This window comes from Primulina tabacum, chromosome 13 (assembly GCF_025594145.1).
Source record: "Primulina tabacum isolate GXHZ01 chromosome 13, ASM2559414v2, whole genome shotgun sequence".
NCBI classification, from domain to species: Eukaryota; Viridiplantae; Streptophyta; class Magnoliopsida; order Lamiales; family Gesneriaceae; genus Primulina; species Primulina tabacum.
In genome coordinates this window covers 38,930,975-38,949,639 of record NC_134562.1, presented here as the reverse complement: position 1 = coordinate 38,949,639, position 18,665 = coordinate 38,930,975, and the positions used below count along the sequence as shown (strand labels likewise).

General features: G+C 35.6%; 1 protein-coding gene across 1 annotated transcript; it reads left to right on the top strand.

The window, feature by feature from the left end:
- Positions 1-7,769: 7,769 nt before the first annotated feature.
- On the top strand, positions 7,770-8,243 carry LOC142522599 (glutaredoxin-C1-like). Its single transcript, XM_075626090.1, has one exon. It carries the CDS (start codon positions 7,799-7,801, stop codon positions 8,183-8,185), a length of 387 nt encoding a protein of 128 aa, XP_075482205.1. The 5' UTR covers positions 7,770-7,798; the 3' UTR covers positions 8,186-8,243.
- Positions 8,244-18,665: the final 10,422 nt, after the last annotated feature.

The following is an 18,665-nucleotide window of genomic DNA, read 5'->3' as shown; positions in this document are numbered from 1 at the left end:
GTCTATTGTTTCCCTACCTCCTAGGAAGACTGCTATTGGGTGTCGGTGGGTTTATGAAGCTAAATTCCACGCTAATGGTAGCCTAGAAAGATACAAAGCTCACCTTATTTCTAAAGGATTCACACAACAAGATGGAATCGATCATCTCAAAACATTTTCTCCAGTTGCAAAGCTCGTTACAGTTTGAGTCTTGCTGGCTTTGGCTTCACTTCGTGGATGGTTTCTGACTCAACTTGATGTCAATAACGCCTTTTTATATGGCGACCTCTCTGAAGAAGTTTACATGTCCTTGCCTCCTGGTTATCACCGTAAAGGGAAGGATCTTCCAACAATGCAGTGTGTAAGCTACACAAGTCCATCTATGGTCTTAAACAAGCTTCGAGGCAATGGTTTGACAAATTCTACTCAACACTAATTCAGATTGGGTTTGTTCAATCTCATGATGATATTTCCTTGTTTGTTCGAACTCGAGGTCGTATACTCTTAGCACTGTTAGTATACGTTGATGATATTGTGTTGCCCACCAATGACAAAAAGGAAACCACGGATTTGAAAGTGTTTTTGTACAGCTGTTTCAAATTAAAAGATATTGGATACTTGAAGTACTTCCTTGGTATTGAGGTTGCAAGGTCTTCAAGTGGTATATCTATATGTTAGTGTCATTATGCTCTATAGTTCCTTACAGAAACAAGACAGATGGGTTGTAAACCATGTTCCACTCCTTTGGATGTTAACTTGAAGTTGAGTAGTGAAGATGGTGCATTGTTGACTCAAACTTCGTTGTATCGAAGATTGGTGGGCAGATTATTATATCTCGCCATCACTCGACCTAATCTGGTTTATTCGGTGAATAGGTTAAGCCAGTTTTTTGCTTGCCCAAGAGAACTACACTTGCAGGCTGTATATTCCATCCTTAAGTATGTTAAGGGCACCATTGGATAAGGTTTGTTCTATAGCTCCTCATCACCTCTAAAACTTAGTTTTTTTCTCGGATTCTGATTGGGCAACATGTCCGGATACACGTCGCTCAAGCCCACTTACACTGCATAAGCCCACTTACACTTGGTTCAAATGTATGATTCGAACTTAACCCATACTTGGGTAAACTTGGGTCGAACATGGGAAGCGTTTCAGGGGAACTTGGGCAGCACCTATATCACGATTTAGTGATTTGAGAGAATTTTGGTTGAAGGATTTGTGAAAGGGCTTGCGTGTATTTATAGGCTGATTTGTGGCAATCCAAGAGGTGGCCTTTGGTCCACAACCAAGGGTGACATTGATGCACTCAATGGCTACTTATTTCATAATTATCATGTCCATTTTTCAGCTCCTATTCTGCTGAATTTTTCCTATCTAGGATAGCATGGATGAGCTTCATTGAGCTAGGTAAAGAGTTCATGAGTTGGGGGGTTGCATCTCCGAGCGGCAACACTTCAGTCCTTGCAGTTTTACAACGCATTGATTTTTTTTATTTTGAGTTAACACCTCGAGCTTTTTGAGCTTAAAGTTTAGTCTAAATTTGAGTTTTAAATTGATAAGTTTGAGCTACAATATCGAGTTTTATTGCTTATGTGATTTTTAACGTCTCGAAAATTTGAAGGTCAACGTGAACCACATGCATGCAAGTTATTAAATTTCTCTGGTGTTTACTAAATTCTTTTAAAGAATTAAATGCATGTTTATTTCATTAATTTGTGTTTGAATTCATTGTTTGTTTAAAGTTTCATGCATTAGAATTTTAAGTTGCAATTCACGCTCGAGCAAGAAACGGAGACCGGGGATATTCAGGAAAAATATTTTTATTGAAAGATTAATTTTAATTGATTAATATGAGGTGTTTTTAAGTATGATTTTTGAAAATGAGCCTTGGTTGGGTATTTTTACCCGCCAGATTATATTTTTAACCGGTACGCAAAATTTAGCGACTCAGAGGACTTTTTGGGGGCTCGGACAATATTTTCAAAAACGTATCTAAACAAAATATTTTTCGAGAACATTTTTGGGCTTGATGGGTTTATTTTAGTGCTTGATGGGGTCAAAATCCTTTTAATCCATTTATATTTCAATTAGGGCTCATTAGTGACTTAATTAGCACCTAAACTAAATCTTAAACCTACCTAACTATGAGTTGGCCGCCCCCTTCATTTTTCCAACAGCAAACTCACGTATCTTTCAGCAGCACCTTCATTTCCTCTCAAGTTTTCAAGAAAAGTTCCATTCCCGCTCCTCCATCGCTTCCCCGACGCGCGTTTCTTCGAGTTTTCAAGCATATAAACATCAAGGCACGCTGTGTATCTCCTTTCTCATCATTTACACCATGTATATGCGTGATTACACATATATTTGCTTGATAATTCGATGGTCCCCCTTATAGCATCACTTTTGTAAAGATTTTGACATGTATATGCATATAACTTGCGCACAACTCACGGTTTCTTGCTTTGGTACAAAAGGCTGCCAATTTTATGTCGCTAAGGGCTGTACACGTCGAGTAAGAGGGGGACATAAGGCTGGAGTCAAAGTTTGTGGGTTTTAGGAGAGGACCGATCGATATCTTGAGTCTTCGGGTGAAATTTCCGTGTCACAAAATCCGTCACCCTTTGTTATTTCGAATTTTGTAACTTATAAGTTGGTTTTCTTGAAATGTGTTCAAAAAATGATTTGTATCACTATGTGTTATCTTCGATTTGATGGCAAATTTGTAATTTTTTTATAAGAAACGAGGGAGATATAATTTTTATCGTAAAGCCGCACAAACTGTGGGATTTCTGTGTCACAAAACCCGTCACCCTGTGTTATTTCAAATTCTTCGACTTATAGGTTGGTTTTACGGAAATGTGTTCAACATATGATTTGTAGCACTCTGTGTTATCTTCGATTCAACAGCAAATCCGTAATTTTATAATAAGAAACGAGGGAGATATGATTTTTATCGTAAAGCCGCACAAACTGTGAGATTTCTGTGTCACAAAACCCATCACCCTCTGTTATTTCAAATTCTGCGACTTATAAGTTGGTTTTCTGGAAATGTGTTCCGCATATGATTTGTAGAACTATGTGTTATCTTCGATTAGATAGCAAACTTGTAATTTTCTGATAAGAAATGAGTGAGATATGATTTTTTTCGTAAAATCACTCAAGCTGTGAAATTTGTGTGCATACGCTGGAGATTTCCAGCAACATTTGGCTTGTTTCATGGGTCATAAGTGGTCTAGAACGGGTGTTTTAGAGGCTGGTCATGTAGGTTTAAGTCACAGTTTAAGTTGTGTTAGATTTGGTTAAGTTTCGAGCTGATTTGGTATAAAACCAGGACCCCGGTCCAAGTTTTAAAACGAATCTTTTATGTTTTTAAACGGGCTCAAGTTTGTATCTAAGAAATGTTTTAAAGATGTTTTGGGATGTTTTAAGGAGTTGGTAAGCTTCGGGTCAAAATTTTGAGGTCCGGGGGTAAAATTGTTATTTTGGGTTTCCAGAGGTAAAATAATCATTTGCACCCCGTGGTGAGTTTTAGTCCTGGCAGCGCCCTGAGCACAATATTATCATGTTTTTAACTGTTTATGCATCATGTTTACGATTTTTACGAAAATATGATAAATATGTTTCATGCTTGGTTTGAAGGAAAAATTATGTATATGCATGCTTTTATTTAAGTGGTGAATATGATGACGTGTTTTTGAAGGATGAGAGTTGGTTGTGACTAGTACGATGACACATTGACACGATGACACGTTGACACAAAGGTTGGGGCTCAGTGGATGGGTAATACTTTCGCTGATGCCTCCGTCGTCGGGTACCTCGGTTACACGTATATGGATCCATCGAATGACATGATAATACGAAAGTCGGAGCTTACGAACGGAATTCAAATTAAGAAAATGAACACGTTTATGTTTTCTCATGATATGTGCTATGATTATTAACATGCTTTGACAGGTCAAGATTATGCATACGATTTTACCACATACATGAAATGTATGTTGATTACGATATTTTCCACTGCTCCTTGTTATGTATATGTATTTGTTATCACGTTACAGTTGTGTTGAGTTTTTAGACTCACTAGGTATGAATGATGGAGGAAAGCATTTTGATCAGGAGATTGGAGGTGATGATGACTGAAGGGGCGGAGCTGGTGACGCACGTTAACCCGATGACCTTGTATTCTTCCGCAAAAAATATGATTTTATGGGAACACGTTTAAACAGCTTTTTAAATGGTTGATGATTTTATTTTTGTTGAGGGTTTTGAAAGATTTTAAAATGCTTGACATTTTATATATATAAACGGTAATTGTTTAGGTGGGTTACTCTTTTCATAATTTTAAATGTAATTATTTTATTAAGCAGTGGATTGATTTTACAAAACGCATGTTTCAAATTTTATGTATTTTTGCCAACATGGTTTCGTCCATTGCATTTAAAAAATTGTTCAGTAGAATTTTAAAATGAGCATATGTTTCATGATTTGCTTCGAAAATCCGAGTCCTCACAGAGGCGATTATCTCTACTGTTATGTCTCCTTTTCCCACAACTCTCCGATTATGTGGAACTTCCTCAGTGTATTTTTGGATCTTTAATGAGACCTCGGCTCTTTTGCTTTCGCAACAAAAATAGGTTTGTCACATTACACGGGACTAGATCAACTCCTTGAGGAATGACTTCCAAATCTTGAACGAAATTCATCATACAAACAACCTCCTTCGCCATAGCTGATGTGACAATGTATTCGGCCTCAGGGTTGAATCTGTAGTGGTGTCTTGGTTGGAACGTTTCCAAGAAACAACACCAGCATTGAGCTTGAACACAAAACCAGAGTTGATGTCAAATCATTCACATATGATTAGAAGTTATTATTAGTGTAGCCTTCCAACTTTAATTCTCCACTCCCACAAACCATGAACAAATTCTTAGTCCTTCTCAAATTCTTAAGAACATTTTTCACGACCTTCAAATGCAATGAACCTTGATTCGACTGATATCTTCTTGCAACACTCAGTGCAAAGACAATATCAGGTTGAGTAGATATCGTATCATACAGAATACTTCCAATGACAGATGCATATAGAATGTGAATCATGATTTCTATCTCCTTGTCAATCTTAGGGCACATAGACTTGGATAGAGTCACATCATGAAAAATTGGGAGATATCCGCTCTTGGAATCCTCCATAGAGAATCTTCCCAGTATGGTATCGATATAATTGGATTGGGTGAGTCCTAGCATCCTCTTTGATTTATCCTTATAGATTTATATTTTCAATACACATCATTATTCACTCATATCTTTCATGAAGAATTTAGTAGATAATCATGTTTTAGTTGATTGCAACATCCCTACGTCATTCCCAACGAGTAGTATGTAATCAACATAAAGTATTATGAATATCACTGCACTCCCACTAACCTTATTGTATACACATTGTTCCTCAGGATTTTTAACAAAGTCAAATTTTTTGATAGTGTTGTCAAATATGAGGTTCTAACTCATCGATGCCTATTTGAATCCTGGTGTGCTGTCGTTGTGCCACTAAACTTAAATTCCTACTCTCTAAATAAAATTAGTGTAATGGTGAGCAGGGTAGAATCCACAGGGAACAGGGGATTTATTTCTTTCTAGAAAAATGTAAATGAAGGGAGGATTTTGGGATATGAATTTAATAAAATACTAAACTAAATTTATCCAAGAAAAGAAAACAATAAATTTAAATGACAATTACTCAACTAAAATAAAGTGAAGATATTAATATGAGAAAGATCTGATTCAAGGAAGTTCTATTATTTAATTATATTACTTTTCATCGGCTAACAAATAATTTATTCAAGTTGTTCCAAGCAATTAACCTTAAAATTATAGGGATTGTCGCTAAAATTCTTGTGTTTTCTTAAATTAATTGACCGAACCCAGCATCCCGTCAAAACTTATCAATAACTAACTGGGCACGATGGCGTTCCATATTAATTGAAAATAGCATTTTCATTTTGTGAAAACGGTTAATCCTAAAATCTAACAAACGATATAGCTGCAATTGATAGATCGAGTTTTGTTAATTTATTTAGATTAAATATGCTATGATAGCATAACACACCTAATCTATCGCTACTCATGACAATTACGGATCACTGAATTCATGGTTAGCAGTAGAAAATCATAAATCGAATTAAATTGTCAGATTAATCGATATACAATATTCATATAATTAAATCATAAATCGACAAATATTTGGAATAACAAGAATATCAAATCTAATAACGAATACTTCACAGTGAAAAATTAAACAGTAAAAACAACCCTTAAATCAGAAATAAAACTTAGCCTAGAGTTGTGGAGAGAAGATGAGAAATTCTTTCGTTTTCTTCTTGTTCTTCACTTTTCCTGCCTTTTTTCCTTCTACTGTGCGTAAGATTGGTGGAAAAGTTGTGAGTTGAATAATAAAAAATTGTTGCCTCCTCCTTCTTCACGTGTATATTGTGTAGTTATTGGGCCAAGGAGATGAGCCCATTAATCCAAATCCTAACCCTAAAAATCATATCAAAGATATGATAGAGTTTTTTTTTTTGGAATAAAACTCTATCTTATCTTTATTTTTCCCAATAAGAAAAAATATCTCTTCAATTATTTTCCACAAATCAAATACCATAATTAGGAGTCTTAAATATGATATTATCTTTGCAATTTTCGGACTTCATATTTAGTTATGCCGGCAGCTGAAGAATAGTCACAAGGCGTGTTCACGCCTTGTGGAAAGACCACTTCTAAATTTTTTCTGCTTCAAGTCTTCAATGAAGATCATATCGGCAATTTTAATTGTGATATAAATTTACCTTTTTAGCCCAGATTTATCGCAAGAGCAAAAAACTTCCTCCTACACTAAAATCACACAAAAATGTGTCAATTAAGCACGTTAGAAGTAGTAACAATGAGAGATACGACAACAAAAATGCAAAATATTATGAGCCTATCAAATCTATAGATGAATCTCTGAAGTTTGCATATTTTATACTCATTTTTTACTAATATGAATTCTTCGGATTGAGATGCGTAAATCTCTTCCTTAATGTCACTATTAAGAAATGTTGTATTCACATCTATTTGTTATATTTCATAATCATATCATGCTATCAATTTGTTAATATTTCATTTACCAAAATTCTTATTATGTGTTACTAATTTATTGATAATTTATTTCCCAACATAAAAATTATTTACTCAAGTTATAAAAAAAGTATATATTTAAAAATAATTGATGGTATAGTTATCGTTTATCGTCTTATATTCGATACAACTGATCTTGTATTCGACGAGAGAGATAAAGTTACTTAAATGAATGGCACTAGATATGTTACACCAAATCGGCCCCCACCAGCAAAAGCTAGCGTATATCTTAGCTGGATATTGACGCCCCTATCATAGCTCGCCGATCCATTGTTGACATGAGATTATTCTTCAAGTTTCGATGTCGCTTTAATGGAAACTTTAATTTCTTTAATTGCCTACATAAAGATGAGCCTATTACTATTAGAAGGTGGTTGGTTATCAGTCCAATTCAAAACTACCGCGATCTTCTGTTAAATACACTGCTTGAGTGACTGGTCAAAGCTAGCTCAACCTCTTTCCATATATGTATATACACTAGCCGTCAATGTTTGCATGAGCATAATATATATATATATATATATAATAATTTTTTTATTATTACTTTTCAATTATATATAATTAATTTAAAATCATTTATCATTTTCCAACTTCAAATTTTTTTTCCAAATGAACATGTTTCTTATCTTTTCCCTCGCACTATATAATGCATGATGATACAAAATACTGGAATTGTTACAGCTACAACTTCCCGATTAGGCGAAGCATGGCAACAGACCCATTGGAGCGAATAGAGAGAATGGCATCAGAAAATGCGTTGGTGATCTTAAGCAAAAGCAGTTGCTGCATGTGCCATGCTGTGAAGCGACTTTTCTGTGGCATGGGAGTTAACCCAATGGTGTACGAGCTTGATGAAGATCCTACAGGAAAAGAATTGGAGAAGGCGTTGACGCGTTTACTCTGCGGCGGCTCTGCCGTTCCCATCGTCTTTATTGGTGGGAAACTCGTGGGTTCAATGGACCGTGTCTTGTCTTCTCATATTAATGGTACCCTGGTTCCACTTCTCAAAGAGGCTGGTGCCCTTTGGCTTTAGGTTCATCTGTTTTATGTTTTTCACCCACTTTAATTATTGTGATTTCTTGCAACGCCTATATACGTACCTTTCTATTTATATTTCAAATTCATTTCTATTGTCCGTATATCGTATGAATATCAACAATTTGAATAATAATTTTGTTCAGCAGCTTATATATTCAACACCAAATTGAATCTTCTTTAATTCTTATCGACATGCATCCGCAATTCTTAATATTTTTAAAATGTAATAGTAGAACCTCTTCTTTAATTCTTATCGACAAGCATGCGCAAGTCTCAGGTTCGAAATTAGCTGTAATAAACCTCTCCTTCAACTAGAAAATAATAACAATAATATTAATAAAAGATGGAAAATCTTTTAAATTGTTTAACACGGTTAATTCCTCCTCAACTGAAGCAAAATAAAGAAAAATTTCGTATGTACGTCTTTCTTAAGTAATGCACTAGCTAGTTCTTTTAAAAGGGATCAAATGATATTGTGGCCTTTTAGAATAATTACCATATGATCAAATGTATTTTAAAATTATGATAATGGTGAAGCATTTGAAACCAAACTTAAGGTGCATTGTATAATACTATCTTTGCTCTCTCCATTTTATTGAAAAATGCGCAGAGTCTGAGTATGGGTGACTTACTTAATCAGCATCAGACATTATTTTAAAATTATATAATTTTATTTATTTAATTTCTATTGGTCCCACGTGCGTAATTTGAGATAATAAAATTCGAAAATAAAGAATAAACTGGACACCGAAATTTACGTGGAAAACCCCTAAAAATTATTAGAGTAAAAACCACGGGCAAGATGAAAATAATTCCACTCTAATATTTTGTGGTGTACAACTCAGTCACTGTGTTTTCAAATAGAACACACACTCTCTTAATAAAGGAGAACAAAACACCTCACAAATATTATAGAACTAAGCACTAAAATGCTTGTAAGATTAGAGAAAACTCGAAGAAGGGATGATTTTAGAATGAAGGGGGAGCTCTATTTATAGAGCCTCTTGTCCGTGTGAATACGCGTTAAAAACGCGTTCTGTCTGAACGCATCCTACCGCATATAAAACGCGTTCCTTTCTGTCTGAGTCAAAAATGCCAACCTTTGTTGACTCATCCATTTAGCATATTGCCGACATTTCTCCCACTTGGAGATTTGATTGAGAATCAAACACATCTCCACACATCCTTTCAATCTTGCCATTCTCTGCTGCTTACGTTTCTGCTAGGCCACTTGAGGATCTACACCACTCAAACTTATCAGTGTTCACTGGCTTGGTCAGAAAATCAGCTATGTTATCCTTTGTATGAATTGTCTGCATATCCACACTTCCTTCTTCTACTACTTCTCGCACAAAGTGAAATTGGACTCCAATGTGTTTAGTCCTGGAATGAAAAGCTGGATTCTTTGCGATGTGCAAGGCATTCTGATTGTCACAAAACAAAGGAACATTCTCTTGTTTGTGCCCGATCTCCTCCAATAACCTTTTAATCCATATTGCCTCCTTGCAAGCTTGAGTAGCTGCCATATATTCTGTCTCTGTTGTAGATAACGCCAAAACTGTCTGCAGTTTTGAAACCCATCTTACTGCTCCCCCTGCAAGTGTAAACACATAACCAGTAGTAGATTTCCTCTTATCAGGATCACCTGCATAATCTGAATCGACATAGTCCCTGAGTGTAAAATCTGATCCTCCATAACATAATGCAGCATTCGAGGTACCCTTAATGTATCGAAGGATCCTCTTAACAATGCTCCAATGCTCTCGTCTAGGATTCGCCATATACCGACTAACTGCTCCCACTGCTTGAGCAATGTCCGGTCTTGTACAGATCATGGCGAACATCAAACTTCCCACTGCTGATGCATATGGTACTCGAGACATCTCTATCCTCTCTGCTTCACTGCTAGGACACATCTCGAATGATAGCTTGAAGTTAACAGGAAGAAGGGTCGAGATTGGCTTACTATCTTGCATGTTGAAGCGTTGCAAGACTTTTTTCAAATAATTTCTCTGTGAAAGCCAAATCTTTCTGTTACTTCTATCGGTGAACTTGCATCCCTAGAATCTTGTTTGCTGGTCCCAAGTCTTTCATATCAAATTCCCTAGCCAACTGTGCCTTCAATCCTTGGACCTGATCTTTGTTGGGGCATGCTACCAACATGTCGTCCACATACAACAGCAAAATGATATAATAATCACCAGATCTCTTGAAATACGTACAAGGGTCTGCACTCAGTCTGTTGTATCCAAGGCTCATGATATAGGAATCAAATATCTTGTACCAATACCTCGGCGCCTGTTTAAGACCGTACAGAGATTTCTTCAACCTGCAAATCAAGTTCTCTTTGCCTATTTCCGCAAAACCTTCTGGCTGGTGCATATAGATTTTTTCTTCAAGATCTCCATGAAGAAATGCTATTTCCACATCTAGCTATTCTAGATGTAGGTCAAACCGCACACAATGCCAACACTACTCAGATTGTTGTAAGCCGAACCACAGGATAAAATATCTCATTGAAGTCAATGCCTTCTTTCTGAGCATACCATTTTACCACCAACCTAGCACGATACTGCTCCACTTGGTTATTGACATTACATTTTATCTTATAGACCCATCTGTTTCCAATGGCGTTCCTCCCTCGTGGTAGTGTAACAAGATCCCAAGTTTTATTTATGTCTAATGCCTCCAACTCTTCCTGCATTGCTATCATCCACAGGGATACATCCGAGCTTTGAGTAGCCTCGTGGAAACTCGATGGCTCACCATCCTCTGATAATAGACAATATGCAATGTTGCTTTCAGTGACATAATCTGAAAGCCAAGCTGGTGGTCTTCTGTCTCGAGTTGACTGCCTCACATTGGAAACTTCAGACTCAACATGTTCTTGTTCTTCGTGCTCTGGTACTGCTTCACAAGAAACTTGACCTTCGTCTGTCTTATTCTCCACCTGAAATATAGTAGTTTCTGAATTCGTTGTGCATTTGTCTCCCTTAACTTTATTTTCCTCGAAGATAACATCCCTACTGATGACAAGCTTGTGAACAGTAGGATCCCACAAGCGAAACCCCTTTACTCCATCAGCATAACCCAAGAAGATACATTTTCTGGATTTCGAATCCAACTTCGATCTTTCTTGTTCATTGTACAGAACGTACACCGGACTTCCAAATGTATGCAAATGAGAATAATCTGTCGGCTTCCTGGTCCACATCTCCATCGGAGTCTTCAGATCAATCGCCACTGAAGGAGAAAGATTGATAATATGACAAGTGGTTTTGACTGCTTCTGTCCAAAATGACTTTTCTAGATCTGCAGTCCTCAACATAGCTCTTGTTCTGTCCAACAAGGTTCTATTCATCCGCTCCGCCACTCCATTCTGTTGAGGCGTGTAAGCCGTCGTGAATTATCTTTTGATGCCTTCATGTTGACAATATGCATCAAATTCGTCATTGGTATATTCTCCTCCATTGTCAGTCCTCAGACACTTGATCTTTTTTTCTGAATCAAGTTAAACTCGCGCTTTAAAATCTTTGAAGATCTGGAAAACATCTGATTTCTTCTTGATTGGATACACCCAACATCTCCTAGAGAAATCGTCAATGAACGAGACAAAGTATCTCGCTCCTCCTAGGAATACAACCGGTGCTTGCCAAACATTCGAATGAATCAGCTCCAATATGCTTTTTCTCTTGGCAGTAAGTGCCAAACTTTAATCTGTGTTGTTTACTGGTAACACAATACTCACAAAAGGGTAGTGACACTTTTGTAAGTCCCGGCAGCAGCTTCCGTTCTGAGAGAATTTTCAACCCTCGTTCTGACATATGCCCGAGCTTTCTATGTCATAACACTGTTAATTCTTCTCCTGAACCAATTAATGCAACAGCTAGTTCTGACTCTTTGTGTGTTTTCCCCAAAAGTACATACAGATTTGCAGCAACTTTTTCCGCCTTCATAACCGCAAGCGCACCCTTCACAATTTTCATGATCCTGTTCTCGATCCGAGTTTTGCACCCGATATCATCCAATTGCCCCAAGGACAAAAGATTTTTTGTCAGTCCCTTCACATGTCGTGTGTAAGGACCGTGTATCGTATTATCGTAAATCCTATGGTGATTATCGATAATTCCTGAATTTTTTATGTGATTATGTATATCATGATAATGAAAGTGAGAAAATAAATGTTGATAATGAAATATCGTACTAAATATTGATTAATTAACAGAATTGAAGTTGTAAGAGCTTGAGTGGAGAAACCGGACGCCGATACAATACAAGACCAATATTTTGTACAGAACGTATGGCGCCCGAACGGTAGAAAATGACCGCCCGAGCGCCAGTGTGGAACAAATTGATGCTCGGACAGAACATTTCGCGCCCGAGCTGTAGTTTTTGACCGCCCGAGCGCGGTGTAAGTCACACTCGGGGACAGAATGTCTCGCGCTCGGGCGCGAGAATTCTACCGCCCGAGCACGACAGCGGTGGGGATAAGAATGAGATTTTTGTTCATTTCTTATTCAGTAACATCGAGAAAGAGAAAGGAAATCGATTTCTATCGTCCGAAATCACTTCGAAACGTTATCCAAACGCGAAACAAATTATATATTCGGAATCTTTGCGTTGAGAACTTCCTTTTGAGGTAAATTTCTTCTAGTTTCAGCAGCTCTAAATATGAAAGTGCTGGAATAGCATGTAATTGAAGTCGAGATTCCTATATGTGGTAGAATAACCGACAAAAAACTTATATTCGAAGTCGGAATTGAATTATGTTATGATTTTGATTTGATATGAATTTTCAAAGTTTCAAAATATATTTGAAACTTATATTGATGATTTTGAATGATGTTATTGATTGGAATGAATATGTTATTGATGTAGATAGATTATTATGCTGATATCTTCAAGCTACATCAACTGGAACGAAGAATTGAAGTATGTTGCGATCGAGTAACATAAGACAGGTATCAGTATCATATGATATATGTTTGATTGATTTGATTGATTTGATTGAGAATATATGTCTATATGCCTTATTTTTGAGTTGATGTGGCATACATGACATACACGTTGAGCTATGATCCTTGGATACCTTGATATGATTGGATTTTATTCTGGGGTTTGTGAACACAATGCTATGTTTGGCATTATGTGGCCCTTAAAGCATAAACATTAGTGGCCCCGATGATTGATTGAGATTTGGGATTTGATAGCGCTTTGTCGACGCTATCATATGAGTATCTCTGATTGAGGTCGGTGTGCCAGCTCGAGCATTGATTTGATAGCGATTCGATTGATTCTGATTTATGCTCAGTGTATGGGCTTTTGACCTGATACCTCCACGACATACATGCATTGCATATCATATATCATTGTTTAGATATCTGTGGTATATATTGTGGTTGCTTCAGATTGAGCTTAGCTCACCCCAGAAGGGGCTGTTGTTATCTTTGTATGTTGACAATGAGAGGTACTCCAGGATATTAGGAGACCGGAGAGGGTGCTTCTGGAGGGATTCACAGTTTGATTTGAGGTTTAGTGTCTATCCCAGTATATATGTATATGTATCTATATACCGGGGCATGTCCCGAGGATATGATTGTTTGTCTGTATTTGGGTTTGAATATGTGTGGGCATATTTTATGATGTGAGATGAAATACTATTTTTAGTATTCAAATAAGATGTTTTGGGCTCATTGTAAAGAAAATTTAAACTCGTTTTCCGCTATAATTAATTAACCCTAATCAAATTACATTGTAATAACGATTAGGAGTTAAGGGCCCCACATCGTGCCTCCTGTATGGTGCGAATGGTGTCATCAAACATCTTTATTTTGATAGTACCGACCCCAGCGATTTCCAAGGCATGATCATTTCCCATGAATACAGATCCTCCTGAGACTGGTTCATAATGATCAAACCATTCTCTCCGAGACGTCATGTGCCACGTCGCACCTGAATCCATAATCCATGTGTCACAAAATTTGTGCATGCCTTCCGCAACAGTTGTTGCTTCGCTGAATAATATTTCACCACCACCTGAAGTACTGGCCACATTTCCTTGAGAACTCTTCTCGATACTCGTACACTCTTTCTTGAAGTGCCCTTTACCGCCATATTTAAAGCAGTAAATATTTTTCTTCTTACTTCTTGACTTTGATCTACCTCGTCTTTGACTCCCACTGGAGTCACGGTCCATGAATCTTCCTCTTATCATCGGTAAAGCTTCTGCCTGCTTCGAAGTTACCAACCTATCTTCCTTATTCTTGCGCCGGCTTTCTTTTCCGAGAACCGCAGTTAAGACATCGCCGAATCTTAGAAAGCCCATAAGAATATTGTTGGTAATGTCGATGATAAGTTGATCATATGAATCTGGTAGACTTTGAAGTAGAAGCTCCGCACGTTCATTTTCCCCTATTTTATGCCCCATGGAAGTGAGTTGGGCAAATAGAGTAATTAGTGTGTTGATATGGTCGGTCATCGATTAGGATTCCACCATCCGAAGAGTATAAAGCCTTCTCTTTAGGAAAATCATGTTGTGTAGCGAATTGACCTCGTACATCTTTGTCAGAGTATCCCAGATAACTTTGGCTGTTTTTATCTCATAGATACTTGACAAAACTTCGTCTGCTATAGCCAAGTGTAAATTAGCAACAGCATTATCATTCATCTCATTCCACTTTCCATCATCCATAATCTCCACCGGTATATCTCCAATAGCCGCCAAGCAATTCTTCTTTCTTAAAACTGCTTGTATCTTTATTTTCCACAGCATAAAATTGCTTCCATTGAACTTTGTTATCTCGTACCTTCCCGCCATTATGTCTACAACAATTTTAGTAGACTGAACAAAATAATCTCGCTTAATAAAAAATCTCAAAAAATCTTTTCTGATGTGGAAGATCAGTCTAGGCTGCAACCACAGAGCATATTCAGAATTTTAAGAAATTTTAAACCAAGGCTCTGATACCACTTGTTGGTCCCACGTGCGGAATTTGAGATAATAAAACTCAAAAATAAAGAATAAACTGGACACCGAAATTTACGTGAAAAACCCCTAAAAATTATTAGGGTAAAAACCACGGGCAAGATGAAAAGAATTCTATTATAAAATTTTGTGGTGTACAACTCACTCACTGTGTTTCCAAAGAGAACACACACTCTCTTAATACAGGAGAACAAAACACCTCACAAATATTATAGAACTAAGCACTCAAATGCTTATAAGATTAGAGAAAACTCGAAGAATGGATGATTTCAGAATGAAGGGGGAGCTCTATTTATAGAGCCCCTTGTCCGTGTGAATACGCGTTAAAAACGCGTTCTGTCTGAACGCATCCTACCGCGTATAAAACGCGTTCCTTTCTGTCTGTGTCAAAAATGCCAACCTTTGTTGACTCATCCATTTACCATATTGCCGACAATTTCTTCCAAATATAGATTGTTAGGATCAAATTACGTCTCTCATTCTGCCACTTAAAAAGAAATACATACACTAGAAGACTTTGTTATAGAACGACTTGTTGACTCACTTTAGCTTGGAACTTATCCAATGCCTAACTCCTAGTACCAACTCAATGCAAATAACAAATTCTGATACAACAGTTACAATAACAACGGTATAACAAATAGCTTGACAAAAGAAGCTTGAGTGTTTGAATAGCAATAAAAGATCCTTGAAGATCTGATTGAGCTTTAAATGAGTGTTAAGTGAGCAACTTAAAGATTGACAGATGAGTGTGTTCGAGAAAGAAGCGATCTAGCTTGAGTCTTAACATATATGTTTTTAGTAATAATTTTTAAAATTGAATTTAGATTGTAAAAATTTAAAACATAAACTTATATTATATCCACTATTTTACACATTGTATATGAGTAAAAATATTAGTATATATCCGACTTTGCGTGCGCATGTATGTATGTTGTTTTTGTCGGTCATAATTTTTTTAAGAATTGGAAAACGAAAAGTGTTAAGTTTTTTTATTAAATAATATATATATATATATATATATATTATTTAAAATTAACGTGATATATTATTTAAAATTAACGTGAAACTTATAAAAAAAATGATAATATAGTTATCGTCTTATATTCAAATAGAACACAATATAACAAGATCTTATACTGGACGGGATAGACGAGTTTTGGTTACACCAAATTAAATCAATCGGCCCCCACCCGCAAAAGCTAACTGGATTTGGATCATCCATTTTGTTGTTGAGTGAGATCATTCTTCAAGTTTCAGTGTCACTACAATAGACACCTCATTAATTTGTTTTAATTGCCTACATAAATATATAGTAGGTGGTTATAAGTACAATTAAAAACGGCTTTAAATATATTTAAACACAATGCTTGATTGAGTAGTCAAAGCTTGTTCAACCTCATGCAAAAAAAAAAAAAAAAAAAATTTATTATTCAAATTGATTTTTTTTATTTTATTGAAAACTATAAATTTTATATGTACACAGAGTTGATCGTTATCACAATATTATTTGGAATAATATGGATCGATCTATTGCTTTTTTTAATATAATGTGCATAGGAAATATTGAATATTCCCCCGATTTAAATTTCACTTCCTCTACAATATATTAAATTTCAAGATAGTGAATTTTTTTTAATCAGAATTCACACAGTACTGAACATGTCACGATACATTAAAATCCACCATACCCATATAATAATGATATAAAGATATTAATAAAGTTCTATTTGTATTTGGAAAATAGCTAAAATTGGTCTTATAAGTTAGATTAATTTTTATTTTAGTCATCCAAACTTGGTCAAATTTAGGTGTCAGTACAAAAAAAAAAATTATACAATTTTAATTAGTCATGTAATTTGCGAAAGTTTGGTTTAATCCAATAACTTACATTTTATTGTTTTGGTCATTTTTTCGTCGAAAGTCACGTAACACATCAAATATTTTTTATTTCGAATTAAAGTTCTCCTAAATCTAATAAACAAATATAAAGCAAAATGACACCAAATATTTCAAAATAAGAAGAAAAATTTTAGCGTTTTAATTTTTTGCATAAGATAAACTTTTTCGTCGAAAGTCACATAACACATCAAATATTTCTTATTTCGAATTAATGTTCTCTTATATAGACATTAGACATATTAAAATCTGATAAACAAATATAAAGCAAAATGACACTCAATATTTCAAAATGAGAAGAAAAATTTTAGTGTTTTAATTTTTTGAATGACACCCAATATTTCAAAATGAGAAGAAAAATTTTAGTGTTTTAATTTTTTGCATAAGATAAATTTTGCATATTATCAATAGTAAATAATTGATGTGAAATAAAAAATATTATGTAGATTTAGGAAGTGTTTGGGAGAGCTTCTAGAAAGCACTTCCTAAACTAGAATTATGTCGACGTACTTTGGAGTGTCTGTAAAAATATACTTTTGCATAAACTTTTGTAGTTTTTAACCAAAAAATAGATGTAAGATTGTGAAGCTTTTTTTTTCTTTTGTTTTGTTGTTAACGATTTTAAATTATAATTTGACATTTGTATCCCTAAAAACTTATCATACTCCACAATTGTCCTCAATTATTTTTGTCGTATTTTTATCTCAGATTCACACCTTCTTTCTATAAAGATTTTTTGAGATTTTTAAAATTGTAATTTTTTTATATGAGTTTTCAAGAATTTCTAATGGAATTCATAAGATTCCAATCGGACTTTATTACAAGCATTTATTTTTAAAACAAAGTTTTTTATTATAATTTTAATTTCAAGAAATTTTTTTCTTGATATTTTGTGCATTTATACAAATTTTGTCATTTGATTTTTTAAAAATTTTGTGGGGCCCGTGCTCATGATTAATATTTAATGACCAAACAACCAGGATTTATTAATGTAAACAGCGAAAGCGATTAAAATTTTTCATTTTGGGCTTACAGAAATTTCGGCATGACCTATTCGTTAATAGGACATCCCAAAAATATCAAAACATCACAAATAATATTTATATACTCGAAATAAAGTCATAACATCAATTCACCACCTATAGCCGCACTGTCCATGACTAAACACACGTAGAGCCGGCAATGCTCGATCACACAACTATCAATTCAAAACATCGTAAAAATAACAGTACAGCTATACGGGGCATCTCTCCGGTAAATGTATGACTCCATAATATAGTATATATATATGGGAACTCTCAACCATGACTCGACGACTGGGCACCACTACCTGACGCTCCACCAGACGTGTCAAATCCTCCTGGATAACCTGCTATGGCATCAAAAACAATCACAGCATAAAAAGAAATGAGGGGTCGGGCCCCAGTACGACGAACCAGTAATATTACGACAAATATAACTGACATGAAATAAAATCAAGTAAAATGCGATGCAATGCAATATAATGCAATGCCTAAAAGGTAACAACCGATAACGGATACCAAACGGAGTCCAAATGAATCGCATCAACAACAGTAACAGTGGCCACCCG

What these genes read in the sequence shown, in the direction of transcription:
- LOC142522599 (XM_075626090.1), top strand. Translation starts at nt 7,799, where the DNA reads ATGCATGATGATACAAAATACTGGAATTGTTACAGCTACAACTTCCCG.